Source organism: Symphalangus syndactylus, chromosome 8 (assembly GCF_028878055.3).
Source record: "Symphalangus syndactylus isolate Jambi chromosome 8, NHGRI_mSymSyn1-v2.1_pri, whole genome shotgun sequence".
NCBI classification, from domain to species: domain Eukaryota; kingdom Metazoa; phylum Chordata; class Mammalia; order Primates; family Hylobatidae; genus Symphalangus; species Symphalangus syndactylus.
The window spans coordinates 11,809,889-11,831,495 of NC_072430.2; the positions used below are offsets into that span (position 1 = coordinate 11,809,889).

The 21,607-nt window shown below is 54.3% G+C and overlaps 2 protein-coding genes across 15 annotated transcripts in view; both read right to left on the minus strand.

The window, feature by feature from the left end:
- Positions 1-246: 246 nt before the first annotated feature.
- On the minus strand, positions 247-15,812 carry TEX22 (testis expressed 22). Of its 6 annotated transcripts, none has more exons than XM_055287931.2 (4): positions 15,393-15,807; positions 14,740-14,928; positions 607-735; positions 247-444 (listed from the first exon to the last, which is right to left on the minus strand). In XM_055287931.2, the coding sequence occupies exons 1-4, from the start codon at positions 15,723-15,725 to the stop codon at positions 265-267; spliced, it is 831 nt and encodes a 276-aa protein (XP_055143906.1). In that variant the 5' UTR covers positions 15,726-15,807; the 3' UTR covers positions 247-264. The 6 variants fall into 6 exon arrangements, with proteins under 6 accessions (XP_055143906.1, XP_055143908.1, XP_063499885.1 ...); XM_055287933.2 differs by having other exon boundaries at positions 15,520-15,618; XM_063643815.1 differs by lacking the exon at positions 15,393-15,807 and adding an exon at positions 15,043-15,386.
- Positions 15,813-16,008: 196 nt separating this feature from the next.
- The window catches only part of PACS2 (phosphofurin acidic cluster sorting protein 2), an 86,747-nt gene continuing 81,148 nt past the window's right edge, over positions 16,009-21,607 (minus strand). For all 9 annotated transcript variants that reach the window (XM_055287947.1, XM_055287943.1, XM_055287945.2 and 6 more), the window contains 3 exons: positions 21,331-21,557; positions 20,848-20,961; positions 16,009-19,623 (listed from right to left, as the gene is read on the minus strand). In XM_055287947.1, coding sequence (XP_055143922.1) covers positions 19,505-19,623; positions 20,848-20,961; positions 21,331-21,557 — 460 coding nt within the window. In that variant the 3' untranslated portion in view covers positions 16,009-19,504. The remainder of the gene's footprint in view (positions 19,624-20,847; positions 20,962-21,330; positions 21,558-21,607) is intronic.

Below are 21,607 nucleotides of genomic sequence, written 5' to 3' on the forward strand. Positions count from 1 at the left end.
CTGCTACCCAGGCATTGCCAGGGCCCTCTCAGACTGACCCGGGGCAGTGTTCCCCTTCCCTAGATGGCCTCCCATAGTCCCTAGCCCGGTCTCCAAGGCCTCAGGAGCTGCAGGCTGTCCGGAGCCAGGTCCTGCCTGGCCTGTGTTCCTATCATGGGTGAGTGGTGACCCCCTGGTAAGGCACAAAGAAGGTGCAGAGGCTGCCCCCACCCTGGGCCCCCAAGGAAAGACACTGGCAGACAGACAATGGGCTGAGTCGGGCTCTTAGGAAGGGGGTGACCTCGAGGCCCGGGCCTCGAAAGTCGCATTATGCCAGAAAGGCGCACTCCGCGCCAGGAAGGCCTGGAAGGCGTTGGTGGACTCGGTGGACCTCAGCGGGTGGGGAAAGAGCACGTCCTTGTCCACGTCCTCCGACACCAGCTGGGCCACCATCTGCACGATGTCCTGTGGGCGAGGGTGGGTCAGGGAGCCTCGAGGGGCGGGAAGGGGACAAGGGTGGGGCCCGGGAGCGCCAGGGTAAAGGACCCAGGGGGACTGAGTCAGGGAGGCGAGGTGGAGGGGCGGGGCGGGGCAGGGACCGGGCTGGGAGGACCCGCCCCCGCGCACCCTGCAGCGTAGCGGGGCCCCGGCGGCGCCCGGCCTCTCCCGGCCGCCCAGCATGGCCAGCCGTCGGCGCTCGTCGATGCTGACGCTCCAGTGGCGGCCCGGGCGCCTGCGCTCCGGCGGCTCGCACACCTGCGGGGACAGGGCAGCGGGTCGGCGAGGGCCTCGGCGCCAGCTCCCCTTCGCCGCTCCTACCCAGCACCTGCCGACCCTCAGAGCTCGCCCCCTCAGCGGCCAGGGGCGCTCCCTAGCTCAGCGCCAGCTCCCGGCGCGGGGCCTCAGGCAGTGTGGCCCTCTGTGGCTTTGCACAGTAATCTGTGCCAGGATACCGCCCAACCCAGTACCTGCCCCGCTTCATGTACAGCAGGGCTGCCTCTGGACTGCTTAGTCCTCACGGCCGGCCCCCAATTTGACCTGCAGGAAGACCCCCGGAGCTCGAACACTGTTGTGTGCCTCAGGAAACACAGGACTAAGGCCAGCTCCAGACTGCCCTTCTCCCCAGACCCCTCTGAAATGATCATAAAGAGAGTTAGGGAGAAAATAAAGATCGTGAATCCATAGACAAAAGACCAGCGCCAGTGGAGGAGGGCCCCTGGCAGGGTACAGGAGACTGGAAGGCAGGGACCACCAGCTGGAGAAGCTGTGGGAGGGCCACAGGGAAAGGCCAGAGCAGGTGGGGTCCCCAGGACGACCTCTATCCCCCAAGAAGGAACTTCCCACGTGGGCTGCAGGAGTCGGTTCCTCCAGCCTCTGTTCAACCTGAAGTCCACCATCCTCCACCTCCCTCATCAGGGGGAAGGGGAGAGGGGAGAGAAGGCAGTGCCATGCTAAGAGTGGGATTCATGCAAAGTCGAAGTGAATTTGCATTCCTCAAAACATTAAAAACAGAATTGCCATGATATCCAGCAATTTCGCTTTGGGGTATATACCCAAAAGAGCTGAAGGCAGGAAGGCAAACAGATGTGTGCACTCCGACAGGGAATGTTCACAGCAGTGGTCATTATTCACAACAGCGAACATGTGGAAGGAATCCAGGTTTCCACAATGGATGAATGGATAAAGAAAATGTGGCAGATCCAGAAAATGGAATATTATTAAGCCTTAAAAAGTAAAAAGGCTGGCCAGGTACGGTGGCTTATGCCTGTAATCCCAGCACTTTGGGAGGCCGAAGCGGGTGGATCACCTGAGGTCAGGAGTTCGAGACCAGCCTGACCAACATGGAAAAACCCCGTCTCTACTAAAAATACAAAATTAGCCGGGCGTGGTGGCACATGCCTGTAATCCCAGCTACTCAAGAGGCTGAGGCAAGACAATCGCTTGAATCCAGGAGGTGTAGGTTGCACAGAGCCGAGATCACGCCATTGTACTTCAGCCTGGGCAACAAGAGCAAAACTCCATCTCCAACAAACAAACAGAAAAGGTAAGGAGGCTGGGCGCCATGGTTCACATCTGTAATCCCAGCAGTTTGGGAGCCCAAGGCAGGAGGATCGCTTGAGGCCAGGAATTCTAAACCAGCCTGTGAGACCCCATCTCTACAAAAGAAAAATTAAAAAATTAGCCAAGTTCAGTGGCACATGCCTGTAGTCCTCGCTATTGGGGAGGCTGAGGCAGAGATTGCTTGAGCACAGGAGGTTGAGGCTGCAGTGAACTGTGATTTTGCCACCGCACTCCAGCCTGGGTGACAGAGTAAGACTCTGGAAAAAAAAAAAAAAAAAAAAAGAGGCCCGGCGCGGTGGCTCATGCTTGTGATCTCAGCACTTTGGGAGGCCGAGGCAGGCGGATCATGAGGTCAGGAGATCGAGACCACGGTGAAACCCCGTTTCTACTAAAAATACAAAAAAATTAGCCGGGCGTGGTGGCGGGCGCCTGTAGTCCCAGCTACTCGGAGAGGCTGAGGCAGGAGAATGGCGTGAACCCGGGAGGCAGAGCTTGCAGTGAGCCGAGATCGCGCCACTGCACTCCAGCCTGGGTGACAGAGTGAGACTCCGTCTCAAAAAAAAAAAAAAAAAGAAAGAGAAAGAGAGAAAAAGGAAGGAGAAAGAGAGAGAGAAAGAACGAAAGAAAGAATGAACGAAAGAAAGAAAGGAAGGAAGAAAGAAAGAGAAAATGTAAGAAAATTCTGGCTGGGCACAGCAGCTATAATCCAAGCACTTCAGGAGGCTGAGGAGGGAGGATCGCCCGATCCCCTTGAACTCCCCAGGAGTTCAAGGCCACAGTGAGCTAGGATTGCACCACTGCACTCCGGCCTAGACGACAGTGCAAGACTCTGTCTCAAAAAAAAAAAAAAAAAAAGAAGAAGAAGAGGTTTTTTTTTTTTTTTTTGAGACGGAGTCTCGCTCTGTCACCCAGGCTGGAGTGCAGTGGCGCGATCTCGGCTCACTGCAAGCTCCGCCTCCCGGGTTCACGCCATTCTCCTGCCTCAGCCTCTCCGAGTAGCTGGGACTACAGGTGCCCGCCACCACGCCCGGCTAATTTTTTTTGTATTTTTAGTAGAGACGGGGTTTCACCGTGGTCTCGATCTCCTGACCTCATGATCCGCCCGCCTCGGCCTCCCAAAGTGCTGGGATTACAAGCGTGAGCCACCGCGCCCGGCCAGAAGAGGTCTTAATAGTCTAGGGCACCACCACACAGCAGCGATGCAAGCTAGAAGGTAATGGACAAAGCCTTAAAATCCTGAAAGAAAATTATTTCCCACCTAGTATCTCACCCAACCAAGGTGTCATTCAAGCATACAGGCAGAGTAAAGATATTTTCACACCTTTAGAGTCTCAAAAACTTTCACATCCTCTGAACCCTTTTGGAGGAAGCTGCTAGATGTATTCCACCAAAACAAAGGATTAACCAAGGAGAACAAGCTGGGGCCCAGGAAACAAGGGGTCCTGTAGACAGAAGGCAGGTGGATTGTGGGGGAGTGTGGAAGGGAGAGGGAGTGGGGAAGGCTGCTCAGTGGCCCTGCCAGCTGGGCTGGTTGCTGGCAGTCCAGGGCTCCAGGAAGGCCACTGCCAAGGAGAATATGCAGCTCCAGATGACCCAATGTGCAGGGGTCTGTGAGAGGAGAGTCCTAGATTTGTTGGAAGGTTTAGGAAAGAATAATTAGTTCATAGAAGAGGGAGGAGGAGCAGGAGGGGCAGGAGGAGCAGGAGGAGCAGGAGGAGCGGGAGGAGGGGGAGGAGGGAGTACACAATGATTTCCTCCAGGGAAAACAGCACAAAGGAAACACGGCCACCCCACGGTCACGATGCCACACGGTCACGTAAAGCTAACAGTGGAGTTGGGTTTCTGCTGAGTAGACAGAATGCTGGTGGGAGGATGGGGAAGGGGTGCCACACCCTTTGTCTCTGCGGTGGGGCATGGACAGAATGCAAGACAGAGGAATGAAAAGGAGGCAGTGCGGCCGGGCACAGTGGCTCACACCTGTAATCCCAGCATTTTGGGAGGCCGAGGAGGGCAGATCACCTGAGGTCAGGAGTTTGAGACCAGCCTGGTCAGCATGGTGAAACCCCATTTCTACTAAAAATACAAAAATTAGCCCAGCATGGTGGCGGGTGCCTGTAATCCCAACTACTTGAGAGGCTAAGGCAGGAGAATCGCTTGAACCCGGGAGGCAGAGGTTGCAGTGAGCCAAGATCACGCCATTGCACTCCAGTCTGGGCGACGGAGCGAGACTCTGTCTCAAAACAAAAAACAAACAAACGGAAAAACCACAAAAATTAGCTGGGTGTGGTGGCGGGTGCCTGTAGTCCCAGCTACTTGGGAGGCTGAGGCAGGAGAATCACTTGAACCCCGGAGGCGGAGGTTGCAGTGAGCCAAGATCACGCCACTGCACTCCAGCCTTGTGACAGAGTGAGACTCCGTCTCAAAAAAGAAAGAAAGAAAGAAAAGGAGACAGCGCACCAGCAAAAGCACACTTCTCACCTCAGCATGTGATGGGACGTCCGCGAGGGCTGAGAGTGGCTCTGGGGACTGCTGTTCTACATATATATGTTTTAACAAAAGTAATTTAAAATTTAAAAATATTAAGATTTAAGTAATGAGTAATCCAACAGACACAGGAGAACATGCACAGAACTCTTTAACTCACAGAGAATCCATGTTCCCAAACACACTCAACATGCACATGAATTGGCCACAAACAAAATAGACCCCAATGCAGACAGACCCCCATAACACAGACCCCCATAACACAGACGGACCCCCATAACACAGACGGACCCCCATAACACAGACCCCCATAACACAGACCCCCATAATACAGATGGACCCCTATAACACAGACGGACCCCCATAACACAGACCCCCATAACACAGACCCCCATAATACAGACCCCCATAACACAGACCCCCATAATACAGACGGACCCCCATAACACAGACGGACCCCCATAACACAGACCCCCATAACACAGACCCCCATGCAGACAGACCCCCATAACACAGACCCCCATAACACAGACCCCCATGCAGATAGACCCCCATAACACAGACCCCCATAACACAGACCCCCATAATACAGACAGACTCCCATAACACAGACGGACCCCCATAACACAGACCCCCATGCAGACAGACCCCCATAACACAGACGGACCCCCATAACACAGACCCCCATAACACAGACCCCCATGCAGACAGACCCCCATAACACAGATGGACCCCCATAACACAGACCCCCCTAACACAGACCCCCATGCAGACAGACCCCCATAATACAGACGGACCCCCATAACACAGACCCCCATAATACAGACGGACCCCCATAACACAGACCCCCATAACACTGACGGACCCCCATAACACAGACCCCCATGCAGACAGACCCCCATAACACAGACGGACCCCCATAACACAGACCCCCATAATACAGACGGACCCCCATAACACAGACCCCCATAACACTGACGGACCCCCATAACACAGACCCCCATAACACAGACAGACCCCCATAACACAGACCCCCATAACACAGACCCCCATGCAGACAGACCCCCATAACACAGACCCCCATAACACAGACCCCCATGCAGACAGACCCCCATAACACAGACGGACCCCCATAACACAGAACCCCATAACACAGACCCCCATGCAGACAGACTCCCATAACACAGACGGACCCCCATGCAGACAGACCCCCATAACACAGACCCCCATAACACAGACGGACCCCCATAACACAGACCCCCATAACACAGACCCCCATGCAGACAGACCCCCATAACACAGACGGACCCCCATAACACAGACCCCCATAACACAGACCCCCATAACACAGACAGATCCCCATGCAGACAGATCCCCATAACACAGACGGACCCCCATGCAGACAGACCCCCATAACACAGACGGACCCCCATGCAGACAGACCCCCATAACACAGACGGACCCCCATGCAGACCCCCATAACACAGACGGACCCCCATGCAGACAGACCCCCATGCAGACAGACCCCCAAACACAGACGGACCCCCATGCAGACAGACCCCCATAACACAGACGGACCCCCATGCAGACAGACCCCCATAACACAGACGGACCCCCATGCAGACAGACCCCCATAACACAGGGTTCTGCAACAACAAAGTCACACAATTAGAAATTAACAGCAAAAGGATAACAAAACACTTCTGTTGACGTGGACATTCCAAAACACCCTTCTAATTAAGTCCTGAGTGAAAAAGAACATCAAGACTGAAATATCAACTTACTTAGAAAGAAACAGTGGCAGAGTGCAGTGGCTCTCGTCTGTAATCCCAGCACTTTGGGAGGCCTAGGCAGGATGGCTTGACCTCAGCAGAGAAGTTCGAGACCAGCCTGGGCAACATAGGGAGACCTCGTCTCTACAAAAAATAATTAGCTGGGCATGGTGGCGTGTACCTACAGTCCCAGCTATTCGGGAGGCTGAGATGGGAGGATCACTTAAGGCTAGGAGTTCAAGGCTGCAGTGAGCCGTAATGGTGCTGCACACTGCACTCTAGCCTAGACAACAAAGTGAGATCCCATCTCTAAAAAAATTTAAGAAATTGGCCGGGCATGGTGGCTCACGCCTGTAATCCCAGCACTTTGGGAGGCCAAGGCGGGTGCACGGCCTGAGCTCAGGAGTTCAAGATCAGCCTGGGCAACATGATGAAACCTCGTGCCTACTAAAATATAAAAAATTAGCCAGGCATGGTGGTGTGCGCCTGTAGTCCCAGCTACTCAGGAGGCTGAGACAGGAGAATTGCTTGAACCCAGGAGGTGGAGGCTGCAGTGAGCCAAGATCGCGCCACTGCACTCCAGCCTGGGTGACAGCGACTGTCTCGAAAAAAAAAAAAAAAAATTAAGAAATTAGCCAGATGTGGTGGCTGAGAAATGAACAATGAAATCAGGACACACCAAAATGTGAGGTATGGTCAAAGCTGTGCTCCGAGAAGCTAGAGCTTTAAATACATCTTTAGAAAAAGGTCCCCAAACCATGACCGTGCAAATTATTTGAAAAGATACAAAAAGAACAGCAAAAGAAATGGTCTGAAAGCTTAAAGATGAAATTAGGATTAAAAATTAAACAACGGTGAATAATGATCACAATGGGCTCTCTGAAAAACCAAAACAGACTTACTCTTTCCTGACATCCTCATCGACTCCACATAGATCCACCTTTATAATTTTTGCCAACTTTTTCACTGTTTCACTTCATTTAGTTCCTTTTTTTTTTTTTTTTTTAGGAACTGCAAGTACATAGACTTAATTCATTTTTTTCTTCTCTTTTTTAAAGATATAGGGTCTTGTTCTGCCCCCCGAGAAGCTGGGAGCCTACAGTGGCACACCACCCTGGCTAATTTCTATTTTTTGCAGAGATAGAGTCTCACTATGCTGTCCAGACTGGTCTTGAACTCCTGGCCTTAAGTGGTCCTCCTGCCTTGGCCTCCTGAAGTGCTGGGATTACAGCAGTGAACCACTGTGCCTGGCCCACTTTTCCATCCAGTTTTAAAAATAGTTTCCTCATTGCTTTCACGCATCTCTTCATAGATTCTGGTTGGTAAACATTTGAATGTTATAAATATTACAAGTATTTTCTTCCAGACTGTCATTTAACATTTTTGTGTCTTTGATTGCACAGAAATGTTTAAAAACTCTGCAGTTAGATTTGTCAGGCTTTTCCTTCAAGGATTTTGTGTTTGGCCTACAAAAGGCACTTATCACTTCCAGATCCTAAATATTCTCTCATATACTCTCTCAGTGCTTACATGGTTTGGGTTTAATGTTTTTTGTGTGTGCATTTTTTTGAGAGATGGAGCCACACTCTACCATCTTCTTTTTTTTTTTTTTTTTTTTTTTGAGACAGAGTCTCGCACTCTCACCCAGGCTGGAGTGCAGTGGCGCGATCTCGGCTCACTGCAAGCTCCGCCTCCCGGGTTCACGCCATTCTCCTGCCTCAGCCTCTCCGAGTAGCTGGGACTACAGGCGCCTGCCACCACGCCCAGCTAATTTTTTGTATTTTTAGTAGAGACAGGGTTTCACCGTGGTCTCGATCTCCTGACCTCATGATCCGCCCGCCTCGGCCTCCCAAAGTGCTGGGATTACAAGCGTGAGCCACCGCACCCGGCCTACCATCTTCTAACTATACAGCCAATCACCCCAATACCAGTTATTGAAAGGTCTGTCTCTCACTACTCTGAAATGCCATGCTCAACATAAATTAAATCCCCACATTTATGCACAGGTCGGTTTCCGGGCTACTTGTCCAGGCAGTGGTGTCTTTGCCACCTTCTGCCGCAGGGCCACACAGCTTTAGTTGCTGGAGCTGGTGCGGACAAGCCAGGCCTTGCTCTGATTTTCCAAAACCAGAATTGTTGCATGGTTCCTTTTCCAAGTAAACATTTTAAAACATCTTTATTTTTTCAAATTATACTTTAATGAATATTAGCAATATCTTGTTTACTTCTGCATGCTTTTGAACTCTGAACAAAGCCACATGGCATGAATAATTTTGTCACCTTTTTGCCTCTTTCACTCAGGAATAGGTCTATGAGACTCACGCTCGCGGCTGCATGCAACAGGCATCCACACAACCACATTCCCCAATCCGAGGTAAGTTTACAGTTTGACAGAAAAATGCAGTGTGAACTGATGCACGGCTGTTTGGTGTCCATCTTCACCCTGCGGTTGGAATATTCCTGTGCTTACCCCTGCATCCGTTCACAACCCTACCACTGAACTTGGTTGTTTTCAACCCACTCTGACAATGTCTGTCTTTTAACTGGAACACTTAGTCCATTTTCATTGACTGAATTAAATGACATACCGGCGATTCTATCTGCCATCGTATCTCTTTCTGTCTGTTCTTCTGCTGTAATCTGTGAGGGCAGGCAAACTCATCTAAGTCCGAAGTTGACAAGCAACTCGATCTTTTTTTTTTTTTTTTTTTTTGAGTCAAGGTCTGGCTCTGTTGCCCAGGCTGGAGTGCAGTGGTGCAATCTCAGCTCACTGCAGTTTCTGCCTCACAGACACAAGTGATCCTCCTGCCTCAGTCTCCCACGTAGCTGGCACTACAGGTACATGTCACCATGCCTGGCTAACTTGTATTTTTTTGTAGAGATGGGGTTTTGCCATGTTGCCAGGCTGGGCTCAAGCAATCCTCCCACCTAGGCCTCCCAAAGTGCTGGGATTACAGGTATGAGCCACCATGGCCCACCCCCATCCTCTTCTCAAACAGAGGAACTTAGAACACTTTAGTTCCACTCACAGGCACCATATTGACATTTATGCCATTGCAGGTACATATATTGATTGTATCCTTGTTTTTCTGTGCATGAGTGACATCCAGTGACTGTCAGTTTCAGTTTACTCACACACTTCCTACTTCTTCTCATGCTTTATCCATTTCAGAGCTTTCATCACTTTCATGATGCTTTGAGATCACTTCTTCAGAACTGAGGTGACAGTGTGCTGGGGGCAGATTCTTTTTCTTTTTTTTTTTTTTTTTTTTGAGACGGAGTCTCACTCTGTCACCCAGGCTGGAGTGCAGTGGCGCGATCTTGGCTCACTGCAAGCTCCGCCTCCCGGGTTCATGCCATTCTCCTGCCTCAGCCTCTCCGAGTAGCTGGGACTACAGGCGCCCGCCACGACGCCCGGCTAATTTTTTTTTGTATTTTTAGTAGAGACGGGGTTTCACCGTGGTCTCAATCTCCTGACCTCATGATTCGCCCGCCTCGGCCTCCCAAAGTGCTGGGATTACAAGCGTGAGCCACCGCGCCCAGCCGCAAATTCTCTTTTTTATCATTTAAAAACTTTATTTATTTAGCCCTTTGTATAACCCATTTTTGCTGGGCTTACTATTCCAGGCTGAGCACGGCTTCCCTTGAGCATAGGCGTGCTACTGCTCTACTGTGACGGGCTCCCGTGGCTCCTTTGAAGGTTCTGTCTTCCCACTCGAATTGCTTCTGAGGTTTTTGTCGCTGGCATTCTGCAATGTCACTATTATGCTTCTCAGTACATAATTTCTTAAAGCGTATAGACTACATGACTGCCTGTGAGAGCCATCCTCCAAGATGGCATCCAGTGATTCTCACCTCCTGGTATTCACGCCTTTGTGTCGCCCTCTCACATTAAATAGGATGACCAGTGTATCCAAAATGGATACTGCAGAAATAGGGGAGTGTGACTTCCAAGGTTAAGTCCTGGAAGTCACTGCAGCTTTCAGCTCACTCTCTCTCCACTCACTCACTCTGGGGGAAGCCAGCCGCCATACTGAGGATACCGAAGCTGTCCTATGGGGAGGTCCACATGGTAAGGAGCTCCTGTCAGCCCCTATCATGGACTCACCAGTCATGTGAGTGAGCTGCTGTGGAAGCGTCTCCAGCCTTCCTCAAGCTTTGAGATGACTGAGGTGTTGACTGCTATCTCAACTATAAGCTCCCGAGAGATCTCAAACCAAAGCCACCAGCTAAGCAGCTCCCAAATTTCTGGCCTACAGAAACTAAGATAAAAATACTTACTGTTTTAAGTTGCTAAGCTCTGGGGAAATTTGTCATGCAGCGATGGATAACTAATACATTGCCAAAGGCTGGGCATGGTGGCTCATGCCTGTGATCCCAGCTCTTAGAAAGGCCGGGAGTTAGAGACCAGCCTAGGTAACAGTGAGACCCTGCCTCTAATTGTTTTTTTTAAAAGTAAACTAGTAATACATTTTCAGAATCACTATGTACATTTAAAATGAAATTTTCAAGATTCATGAAGTCTGTTTTTTTTAAAAACACTGAATTGTTTTCGGGAAGCTTGGCACGTTTAAAACGTTACATCTGGCTGGGCACAATGGCTCCTGCCTATAATCCTAACACTTTGGGACCCCAAAGCTGGAGGATCACATGAGCCCAGTTCAAGACCAAAGCAGGCAACATAGTAAGACACCATCTCTACAAAAACTTTTTAAAAACTAGCTCGGCGTGGTGGCACGGCACTATGGTCCCAGCTACTTGGGAGGCTGAGGTGGGAGGATAGCTTGAGTCCAGGAGGTCCAGGCGGTAGTGAGCTGTTATTAGGGAAGCAGGAGTCTAGGAGAGCCAGGATAATGTCATTTTACTTTCAACATCACCTTGAGACTAATAGAGCATATTCCTTGCAGGTCCTAAGATGTTTACAGCTAAGGAAGCAGCTTGGTAATGCCTACAAGGACAAACTCGTAGAAAAGGAAGTTCAGATGTCCCAATACCCACAATAATATATGCTTTCAAGATAATTATAGTTATGCTTTAATGTACTTGCTCACTAAAATGTCAAATCGCTTTCTTTTAATCAATAGAATAATAGTTGTTATGCTGTCAGCCCACCCACACGTAGGCATAGCTTGGTCTTTACATAGATAAGACCTCAATATAAGGAAAACTTGAAACAAAGCAGGTCTGTTCCTCTGCTTGCTTGTTGAGGATGCCCTGCTCTGCAATGGAGCGCCTTTCAATAAATGATCTCTTCTCAGTGCACTCTGCAGCTCGCCTCAAATTCCTTCCTGCATGAGATCCAAAAACCCTCTCTTGGGGTCCAGATAGAGATCCCTTTTCCAGTAACTGTGATCATGCCACTGTACTCCAGCCTGGTGACACAGCAAGACCCTGTCTCAAAAACACACATATGAGATCTGCCCATCCAATATGATAAACTATCTCCATGAGGAGTTCTACATGCTGCTCAGTAACATTGTGTAGTGTTCTTCATAAAGGAATTCAACAGCTTTATTTTTTTTTTTTTTGAGACAGTCTCACTCTGTCGCCCAGGCTGGACTGCAGTGGCGCGATCTCGTCTCCCTGTAAGCTCTGCCTCCCGGGTTCACGCCATTCTCCTGCCTCAGCCTCCCGAGTCGCTGGGAATACAGGCGCCCGCCACCTTGCCCGGCTAATTTTTTGTATTTTTAGTAGAGACGGGGTTTCACCATGTTAGCCAGGATGGTCTCGATCTCCTGACCTTGTGATCCGCCCGCCTCGGCCTCCCAAAGTGCTGGGATTACAGGCGTGAGCCACCGCGCCCGGCCAGTAACAGGTTTATTTCTAAGAACTTCATGGTTCCTGTTGCTAAATTGAATAGTATCCTTTGTTTCCATTCCATTTTCCTGTTATTTTTACTGTGTGGAAAAGTCGTGAATGGTGATCACATATCTAAACTTCCTCTTTTATCCGTACTCGTGTTTCTTAAATTGGATTTTCCAAGTAGGTCACATATCAGCTGCAAACAGTGATTTTCATCTTTTTAGATATTTACACATCTCATTTTCTTGATTTACCATACAGGCTTCGATTTCCAGAATACTGTTTATTTACTTTTTTGAGATGGAGTCTCCCTCTGTCGCCCAGGCTGGAGTGCAGCGGTGGAATCTCGGCTCACTGCAACCTCCAACTCCCGGGTTCAAGCAATTCTCCTGCCTCAGCCTCCCAAGTAGCTGGGATTACAGGCACCCACCACCACGCCCAGCAAATTTTTGTATTTTTAGTGGAGACAGGGTTTCACCGCGTTGGCCAGGATGGTCTCCAACTCTCGACCTCAGGTGATCCGCCTGCCTTGGCCTCCCGAATTGTTGGGATTACAGGCATGAGCCACCGTGCCTGGAGATTTTTTTAACGTCATAGTGGTACCATGCATCCATCTGCTTGCATCTGAAATACTTCCATTGGTGGTCACTGCAAGCTCTTGAGAGCTCCCCTCCGTCAGGCTACAGAGATGTCCATCTCTTCCCACCTTATCCAGAACCTACAGGTTTCTATACCTTTTGTTCTTAAGGAAAGACACTGGAATTTATTAGTATTACTTTTCAACATCTATTGAGATAATCACGTGATTTTCCACCTGTTGTTAATGAACTTTATTTATAGATTTCAAAATTCCTTTGTCCTTGGGTTACAATCTTCTTTTATTTACATACAACTTCATTTATTCCATATACATTCATTGAGCACCTACTATGTGCCAGGCACTGTCCTAAGCACTGGGACAGAGCTGTGAAGAGACATGTGCCTGCTCTCCTGGCAGGCGGAAGTGTGCAGGAACCATCCTTGTGGCTACGAAACTCAGCATTTCAGGTGCTCCTGGATTTGGTCTAGTATTTACTCAGGATTTTTCAATCTATGCCCACAGGTAGACTGGCACATCGTTGTTTTTTTTTTCCTTTTCTCCCTCTGCTCTCTTCTGGCACTGGTATTGGGTGATACCAGCTCCATATCAGAAGTGGCTCTGGGCAGGTGAAGCTTCATCAATGAGGATGACTAATTTCGTGTTTGGGAGTGCCCACCTATAAAGTCATCTGGGCACCCACATTTTTTAGGGAAGATTCCCTGTCCCTAAACTAAAAACCTGCCAGTCAGCAGAGATCACCCATGCCCCTTTCCACCCTTGGCCAACAACCTCATTCTCCCACTGCTCGCCTGCCCTCGGAGGCCTTCAGCCCACTCTCCTGCCTCCCCGCCTTGTCCTCAACCACCATTACCCATAGCCACCAGTCCATCTCCTGGAACTACAAATACAGCCTGGCTGCCCCTGCCCAAGAGCCACTGGGTCCCTGTGTCCTTGCAGGATGTGGGTCCAACACACTCCTCCTGCATCCACATCCCTTACCCCTTCAGACACAGTGCCCTGTCCCCAGCCCTGTGCAGGACAGAAGCCTCACACTCCCTGGCCCTCCTCCTGAGCAGCCCTCACTGGACAGGTGACCTATGTGTATTTATAGTCCGGATTGCCTGTCATGAGATGATCACCTCCCAAAAGCCACCGCATCTGCTGGCCTGGTCACCCCACTCCCCAGCACTTGACACCGTCACAGGGGTCTTGAAGGCACTTGGGCCTGATGGACATGACTGAGAGGGTACAAAGGGGCCTCAGCGGGCAGCCCTGGGAACACACGCAGACACGCCTGTGTGCATGGTTCAGTGAGCTCCCCACACTGAACTGGCCGCATGACCAGCACCAGATGCCAAGCATTGCCAGTGCCCAGGAGCCCCTGCACCCATCTCGCCACAGCCTAGAGCCATCTCTGAGCCTGGCTTTGAACCCTCCAAAAGTGGAACCACACAAGTGGGGTTCTGGCTTCCTCTGCCCTCAGGGAACGTCCTAGGGCTGAACAGCTATATCCCACCACTCTCACTACTGGGCCTGACACAAGCCTGCAGCTCACTGTCCAGCACCAGAGAGACCAGGAGATGCTTCCAGTTTGGGGAGTCAGAAACAGAGCCTCTTCCAGCATTTTGTTTTGGTCAACCTTCAGTGACAAATCCTTCTCCTGACAGCTGACCCACCTGGTTGGAAGGATACCGCCCCTCCTGGGGACCGTGCTTTCCCTCCCACTTCTTGCCACCTTCAGCCTGGGGTGGGGGGCACGGGGGGGCTGAGGGAAGTGTGTTGCCTTGCCTCCTTCCTGGCCTTAGAAGACCTCTCTACAGAGCCCAGCAGAGGCCGGTGGCCCACGGTTCTGAAGGCAAGAGGGGTGCAGGTCCACCTTGGTGCTCCTCGAGGGCCACGGGGAAGAGAGCCCCCTGACTCCAGCCATCTGTTTCTCATCAGTCCCCACTCAGCCCTCCCCTGAGGCTGCCCATCACGACCAGCCTGGAGTTTCCGGAGACAGCGGCCTCAGGTGGGCTGGGGACAGGAGGGTGGCCTCGGCCAGGGTTTCCTTCCGCTTACCCAGTCCTGAGTCTGCAGTCCCTGCTGAGCGCTGCTCTGGATACTGGGCTGGCCCCAGGCTGCTGTCAGGCCCAGTGGGGAGCGCCTGTGCTCTTGGGAGAGGTGCGACTCCAGCTTCTTCCCCTGGGGGAACAGTTTCCTGCTGTCCATCTCTAGCCCTAGTAGGCTGCTTGTCCACACCTCTGAGATCTGGGGGAAGGAGCAGGATGAGGTGGTGCGGGGCCCCCAAGGCCACCCATGTGCCCACCAATACCTGAGTCTCTGGGGGCAGATGGTGACAGTATCAGGGCCTGCTAGGGTCACCTTCCAGCCACTGACGCCTCTGGGTGGAGTGGATCCCCCCAGCTCCCGCCGCAGCTCTTCTCCACACCAGCCTCCCGAACTGTCCTCTCTGCCCCTGCCGACCCCACCCCGGGAGCCTGGAAAGCCTTCGGCAGCCTCCTGCACGGACTCCACGCCTCTGCCAGCCTTCTCCAACGGTTCCAGGGCCATCAGCCCTCAGCCAGCACTGCAGGCACGCTCTCAGGGCCCGGCCTTGCTACGCCCGGGGCGAAGGAAAGGCCCAGAGCTCTTGCCACCGCCCTGCTCCCGACCCTGAGACCTCCCCTCCACACGGCCCAGGCCCCACCCCAGGCCCAGCCTGGAGCCCTTACGTGCCCGCCCTCTCCGGTGGGGAGGAGGGGTCTGCGCGGCCAGGGTCCGCGGAGGGACGGGGCACACGGGAACGGCGGTCGGAGGTGGGGGGTACGTGGGCATCCGGAGACAGAAGGAGGGACAGACCCGCCGCGATGGAGGGGCCACAGAGGAGCCGGTGGGGTACCCCGCGGCTTGAGGAGGCCCAAGGGGCCGGCGCCTCGCTCCGGAACTTCCGTTACGGCAAGCCCCGCCCCCGTCGGTTCCGCTTCCGGTCTGCGCCGCGCCTGCGTTCTAGGCTCCATTGCGGCGGGTGGCGGGGAATGGCGCTGCCTGGGGGGTCCCCGGCGCATATCCGGGTCTATCGCCGCTACCGCCCCGCGGGCCCTTTCGGGCGTCGGCCTCCGGGGTCTCCCGAAGCACAGACCTGAACTTGGGGTTTGTCAGCCTGAGCCCCCTTCGGCCCTGCGCCCTTCCCGTGGCGCGATGCCGCTTAGCCCCGGGCCACCTCCGCGCGCGCGGGGCCGCAGGGCTGGGGCGGGCGGACCCAGGACAGGGCGCGCGGGCGGGAGGGAGGCGCTGCTCCGCCGCGTGCCCCCAAGGGGTGGACGGCCGAGAGAATCACTGCAGGCGGGGGCCGGCCCTTCCAGGTTTATTAGTGTTGCATCAGCACCTTAAAATAGTCCACACGGTCACATACGTGACATTAGAATCCGTTCCCCAAAAAGCTATTTACATTAATCCCGGGTTTCATTAAAAAAAAAGAAAAACTAGCAACACATACATCCTAGAAACCAAACAATGCACAATGAACCGCATGGGGGTCTGCAGAAACTACAGTGGTGCTTCTTTGGCCCGCAGGGTCAGACTCCAGAGGTGCCCAGCAAGCCCAGCTCTCAGTCCCCTGCAGGCTGCACACCCGCAGACGACAGGACAGGCCTCGGGGAGGGGGCGGCTCAGGTGGTCGGGCAGCCTGGCCCTCGGAAGAAGTGGCCTGGTCATTTTCATGAGGAATTCATTCCCGGAGGAAGGTGAGAGGCACTCAGGTCTTTCTCTGGGAATGAGGACAGTGTGGCAAGGCTGCCAGTACCCTGCAGAGAGACCCCCAGCTCTCACCCAGAGGCCCCTCTCCTGCCTCAGCTCTGGCCGAGGCACTGAACCAGGACACTGGCCTGCGTGCCGAGAGACAGTGGCCAGTGGCCAAAGGGACCAACATGGAAGAGGAAGGCAGCAGACCAGATTGCAGGGCGGGACTGGCCCACAACTGGCCTGGGCGAGGGTGGGGTCTGTCTACGTAATAGTGGACAGTGGCCACCAGGCCTGAGGGGCGCCTCGGTGGTGACGACTGGTGGGGCTGAGCCCTAGCTCTACAAGGGGCTGCCTCCTGTGAGGTCGGTCCAGGGCCAAGGTCTCGGGGGGTGTGCACACCTCACACACACATCCCCCACCCTTACCGCACTGGCTGTCAGATGGCTTTGGTTTCTAGTTGTCCTTGGTGGGACAGAGTGCTCCTCCATGCACCCTCAGAACAGCTCTGTGAGGTAGGCAGGGAAAATGCGACCATCCTGTGTAACCAGTGGGAAAACCGAGGCACAGAGGGTGGGCACGGCCCAGGTCTTGTCTGCCCAACCTCCCTGGTGCTGGGCATGGTGTGGGGGATGGGCTGTGGGGCTCCTGCGTGCAGGGCAGACCCACAGGGTGCAGGGCAGACCCACAGCCCAGCAGCAGCAGGGGCACAGGGAGTGCCACCAGAACCCCCAGCTGCTGGATGGAGACTCTGCCCGTGTTCTCCCCTTGCGTGGGCAAGGATGGAGCTGTGGAGCCAGATGTGAGGTGTGGGGTAGGCAGGAGGGCTCCAGGAAAGGGGCCGCCCACAGCCAGAATGCACTAGGCAGCCTGTGGCCCCTTCCTCTAAAACCTGCTCCGAGGCCAGAAAGCCACAGTAAGGATGTTTCCACCTTCTTGTCCCTACTGAGTGTGACCTTTGGGAAAGAAACTAGAAGAGCAGGCAGGACGCAGCAGCTCACGCCTGTGATCCCAGCACTTTGGAGGCCGAGGCAGGTGGATCACCTGAGGTCAGGAGTTCAAGACCAGCCTGGCCAACATGGTGAAACCCCGTCTCTACTAAAAATACAAAAAATAGCCGTGCGTGGTGGCGGGCGCCTGTAATCCCAGCTACTCGGGAGGCTGAGGCAGGAGAGCTGCTTGAACCTAGGAGATGGAGGCTGCAGTGAGCTGAGATCATGTCACTGCACTCCAGCCTGGGCAACAGAGCAAGACCCCGTCTCAAAAAAAAAGAAAAAAAAGAAACCGGAGAGCAGAAAAGCAGACACTCCGCAGCCCAGCTCGGGGGCAGCTGGAACGAGAGGGTCAGCGTCCCACCTGTTGCCGGGGTCAGAGGCCATCAGCCCGGGGCTCACACCCTCACCGCAGACACTTCTTGGGGCAGAGCCTGAAGCCAGGATTCAATGGGAGACCTTCCTACCCTCTCCCCCACCCTGGAGTGTGCCCCAGCCTCCTCGTCCCAGGTGAAGGGGGAGGCCCTGGTGTGGAGGGGCTCTGGTTGGGAGGGGCTGGGGCTCTGCCTTCTGCACACAGCCTACCTCTGAGGCCTGAACCCAGGGAGCTGAGGCCGCACACCAGGTCACATCCTGGCCCCTCGCCACAACAAAAGCACCCTGTTCAGCCACCTGGCGGGGGGGTTGGCCAGGAAGAGCAGGGCGGCCCCAAGTGAGCAATATGGGCCATCTCTCAGGCCAGCAAGGGTGGAGACTCCGCCGGCCCCGGCTCGAGGCCCACCCTGCCCTGCGTTTGCTTTCTGAGCATAGCCTTCTGCGGTGCTCCATCTTGTGAAACCAGGCCAAGAGCCTCCAGGGGCGATCAGGGCCCCTGGGAGGGCCCCAGCTTCCCCAGCTCCTCCTATGGAGAGCCCAGAGTGCAGGCTTACTGGGGAGAAGCAGGACTGGGGGGCAGGTGTGGTCGGGGAGGCCCCTCTCCTGCTGTGTGGAGGGCATGGAACCCACACACAACATGGGACCCAATGTGCTCTGAGGACTGTGGCCTGGAGAGCCTCCCCGGCCCCACACGGGGTACCTGGCTGCACCCATGGCTCCAAAGTGCTGGCCCCTCTGGTCAGGCCATCCCGCTGGAATCTTCATTGGCCACAGCGTTGTAGCAGGTGACACAAACACACCTGGACGCCTGCCCCACATTCACCAAAACCTGAATCTCAACCCAGAAACCCACATGGCTGACCTCAGACATACCCACTGGGGTAGAGCAGGAGGAAGTGGCCCCCACCTCAGGCCAACCCCAGCAGCATCTCACTGTGTACCAAGCTGGGCTCTGGAACATTTTCTGGGCCCGCCTGGGGCTGTGGAGGCCCCTGTGCTTGCTAAGTTTGGGGCAGGGACTACACGCAGAAGCCTCACGGTGTTTCAAGAACAGCCTGAGAGTGGGGAAGGTGTGAGGCGGGGTGGGGCAGGGGCTGGGGAAGTGGGGGCAGGCTCTGCTGGCTCTGCCCAGCCCCAGGGGGACTTCAGAAGAGCAACATGTTTGGCAGCTACATTAGAACATGTATTTAAAAGCATTAAAAATATCTGCTGCTATAAAACCTCCGCCGCAGGCAGGAGTTTATTGGGAACCACGAGTGTGCGGTGCTGGGGGCATCTCTTAGGCGGGCAGGACGGCCCCCCCAGGCTCAACTCAGGACACCCCCAACGGGACTGAGTGGCCCCACGGCCTTTGGCCTGTGGCCACTGAGCTCCGCCTGCCCCGCGCTCCCTGAGGAAGCAGTCCTGACTTCCAGGAAGGACAGGACAGAGGCAAGAACTTGGCCTGTGAGGCTCTGGGTGGCTCCGAGGCCAGAGCACGCCTTCCGCGATCCATGGCTCAGCACCGTCCTTCTGGCTTCCCAGCCCCAGGCCGAACGTTCGGGTTAATAAGCAGAGCAGTTATTCGGCTCCTGGCGGGAGCTCCCCCGTTAGTTTCCAGGTTGTCAGCACATTCATACTTAAGACTGTTTCTCTTTGTGTTTTAAGGGTCTGTCTCTGTAGTAAACTGAAATGTTAACAGAAATGCAGCTGGGCCCCTCCCAGCGTGGGGCAGGAGGTGGGCCCCTCGGTGGGTGGGGCTAGAAGGTGGCCTTGGAGTGTCCGAAGATGCAGATGGGGAAGTGCTTCACGTGCGAGGACCACTGCGCGGCCAGCTGGAAGAACTTGACGTCGCTGCACTCCACACCGTCGATGAGGACTGTGGGAGATGGCTGCCTGACTGCCTGCCCCCCTGCCCGGCCTGCCTACCCTGTCCACCTGCCTGCCTGGCCCACCAGGCTGGGTAGCAGCCGGGGGTACAGGATGAGAAGGAGCCCCACGCTGGAGGGCACCAACACTTTCCTCAGGGACTCGGGGGCTCCAGGACCACGCTGGCTCCAGAGAGACGCCATTCCTGTCCCTGCCCCTGCCCTCCCACACCTCAGAGCCCTGGGGGGTGGGGAGGGCAGCATTTCCCCCAGGGCTGCCTGCAGGTGGAAGGAGCAGACCCCACCACCTTCCGCCAGGCGCTGCTTGGCCACATTCACCTCCACCTGCACAGGTGTGGGGAGAAGGCACTGGGAGCCCCCTTAAAACAGAGACCCCTGAGGGGAGACAGGGCCACGTCGACCTGGAGGTCATCTGACCCGCGCTGAAAAAGAGGAAAGCCTTCCAGAGCCCCGTTTCTGAAACAGTTACTTGCAGGGTGCCTTCTCCAAAGCACTTTTTTTTTTTTTGAGATGGAGTCTTGCTCTGTCACCCAAGCTGGAGTGCAGTGACGCCACCTCGGCTCATTGCAAGCTTCGCCACCCGGGTTCACGCCATTCTCCTGCCTCAGCCTCTGCACCCAGCCAACACTTTTAAACAAGTCATTATTTTTAGGCCGGGTGCGGTGGCTCATGCCTGTAATCCCAGCACTTTAGGAGGCCGAGGCAGGCAGATCACCTGAGGTCAGGAGTTTGAGACCAGCCTGGCCAACACAGTGAAACCCCATCTCTGCTAAAAATACAAAAAATTAGCCGGGCGTGGTGGCGGGCGCCTGTAGTCCCAGCTACTCAGGAGGCTCAGGCAGGAGAATGGCTTGAACCTGGGAGGCGGAAGTTGCAGTGAGACGAGATCACGCCACTGCACTCCAGCCTGGGTAACAAGAGCAAAACTCTGTCTCAAAAAAAAAAAAAAAAAAAAAAAAAAAAAAAAAAAAAAAAAAAACACTGAAACAAGTCATTATTTTTAAAAAGCAAAAAGGGTTGAAAAAAAATTCTTTCTCAGCATTTGGAAGGTTGTCAGCCTCACTGAGGGCTTCACCGAATGTGCTCGCACCTTGAATCACGGAATGTGCATGTCACAGCAAGACACCCGCAGCTCCTATGGTGGGCTCCAAAGCAGCCTTGCTGTGCTCTCACCTACGTCCCACTCTACAGACCCCGGGGCCCGTGGTGCTCACCCCGCAGCATGTTCTGCTGCTGCCTGGCAGTGCAGATGAGCCGGCTGATGCCCTCAATGCACTGGCTCTTAGACTCCACGTCCTTGTCCTTTGCTTTCTTGGGCAGAAACATCACTGGGAGGAGAAAAGAGGCCCTGCTGTCATCTTGCTGCTCCTTTGGGGCCAGGGCCAGGGCCACGTGTGGGGGAGGCATTGGGGGCTCAGCTGGTCATGGCTCCGCTCACCTAGGAAACCTGCCTTCCACAGTGACTGAGGACAGCTGCTCTCCTGCCCACCCAGCTGGCCTCCGCCTGAGGCTCTGGTCAGAAGCACCTGACCCTCATTGCCCTCAGGATTCAGGCTCCCTCACCCCACCCACCCCCGTCTGTGCACGTGGACTGCCCGAGGCCAGCCGGGGGCTGTCATCCCTGTTGACTGCGAGCCGCCCTCTCCCACAGAGCCGCCCTTCTGTGCCGTGTGGCCTTATAGCCTGCCCCACCTCACCCTTCTTGTTCTTCTCCTTGGTGACCACGGTCATGGACATGGTGGGCGTGGCCGCAGCCTCGCCACTGCTGGGCAGCCTGCTGACCTGGAGGGACCGGAAAGTGCACTTGAGCGTGTTTTTGGTGACAGGCAGGTCCTTCTTCTCGGCGTCCCTCTTCCTGTCCGCGGGCTGTGCTGCCGTCCAGTAGTCCACCTGCAGCCCCATCAGCTCGGCGCCGACACCCTGGCTGGGAAAGGCAGAGGGAGGCATTCACACCTGCATCCTTGGGCCTAGTGA

Bases quoted from the DNA above. Each gene is read 5' to 3' on its own strand.
- TEX22 (XM_055287930.2), bottom strand. From the start codon at position 15,725: ATGCGCCGGGGACCCCCCAGGCAGCGCCATTCCCCGCCACCCGCCGCA. The intron at 14,929-15,392 runs GTAAGGGCTCCA...TCCTTCCCCCAG, and splicing joins CCACCGGAGAGGGCGGGCAC to ATCTCAGAGGTGTGGACAAG. The intron at 736-14,739 runs GTAAGCGGAAGG...CTGTCCCCGCAG, and splicing joins GACTGCAGACTCAGGACTGG to GTGTGCGAGCCGCCGGAGCG.